This window comes from Penaeus monodon, chromosome 32, assembly GCF_015228065.2.
Source record: "Penaeus monodon isolate SGIC_2016 chromosome 32, NSTDA_Pmon_1, whole genome shotgun sequence".
Taxonomy (NCBI): domain Eukaryota; kingdom Metazoa; phylum Arthropoda; class Malacostraca; order Decapoda; family Penaeidae; genus Penaeus; species Penaeus monodon.
The window spans coordinates 31,284,156-31,284,712 of NC_051417.1; the positions used below are offsets into that span (position 1 = coordinate 31,284,156).

At 39.9% G+C, this 557-nt stretch overlaps 1 protein-coding gene across 1 annotated transcript in view; it reads right to left on the bottom strand.

Annotated features, from left to right (window-relative positions):
- LOC119593800 overlaps positions 1–480 on the bottom strand; it is a 1,260-nt gene extending 780 nt beyond the window's left edge. Inside the window, exon 1 of the mRNA XM_037942828.1 lies at positions 378–480. Coding sequence (XP_037798756.1) covers positions 378–390 — 13 coding nt within the window. The 5' untranslated portion in view covers positions 391–480. The remainder of the gene's footprint in view (positions 1–377) is intronic.
- Between the last annotated feature and the right edge of the window lie 77 nt (positions 481–557).

Consider the following 557-nt stretch of genomic DNA (forward strand, 5'->3'; position numbering starts at 1 on the left):
TAAACCCACTTAAATTAAGCATCTTTAGGCATCTGAGGCTAAAACGATTTGTAGATCATTTTTTCTCTTGACAAATTTCACCATATCAAACAGAAACATGTCTAATTCTAGAACAGGGTGATACCATCTTTATTGGTTTCAATACCCAAACATACAAATTTGGCATTCACACATCACAAGTAGAGTGTAAAATCGACGTATATATACTGTACAACGTTTTCATACACACATATCCAGGCACGTATCTGCATATGCTGTAAAGAGATAGCTCATCGGTTACCGTTGTTAGTTTGATTAGTATGGCGGTGATAATGCCTAGCAGAAATAACAGAAACCATATAACATATATATGTCTGAGATCTAAGCGTTGATCGTACCGTGAGCGGCCATTGTGTAGCGCAAAAACTGAAGAAGTGGGACACAGGATAAGCAGCAGAATAGATGATCACTCGATGGTGTTCACAGGATGACTGATGCCTCAAACGCCCCAGTGCTTGCTTAAGTAGACCTACAGGGAGAGAGCTACGGTACCTGCATTGACGCCACACTTTCTATTT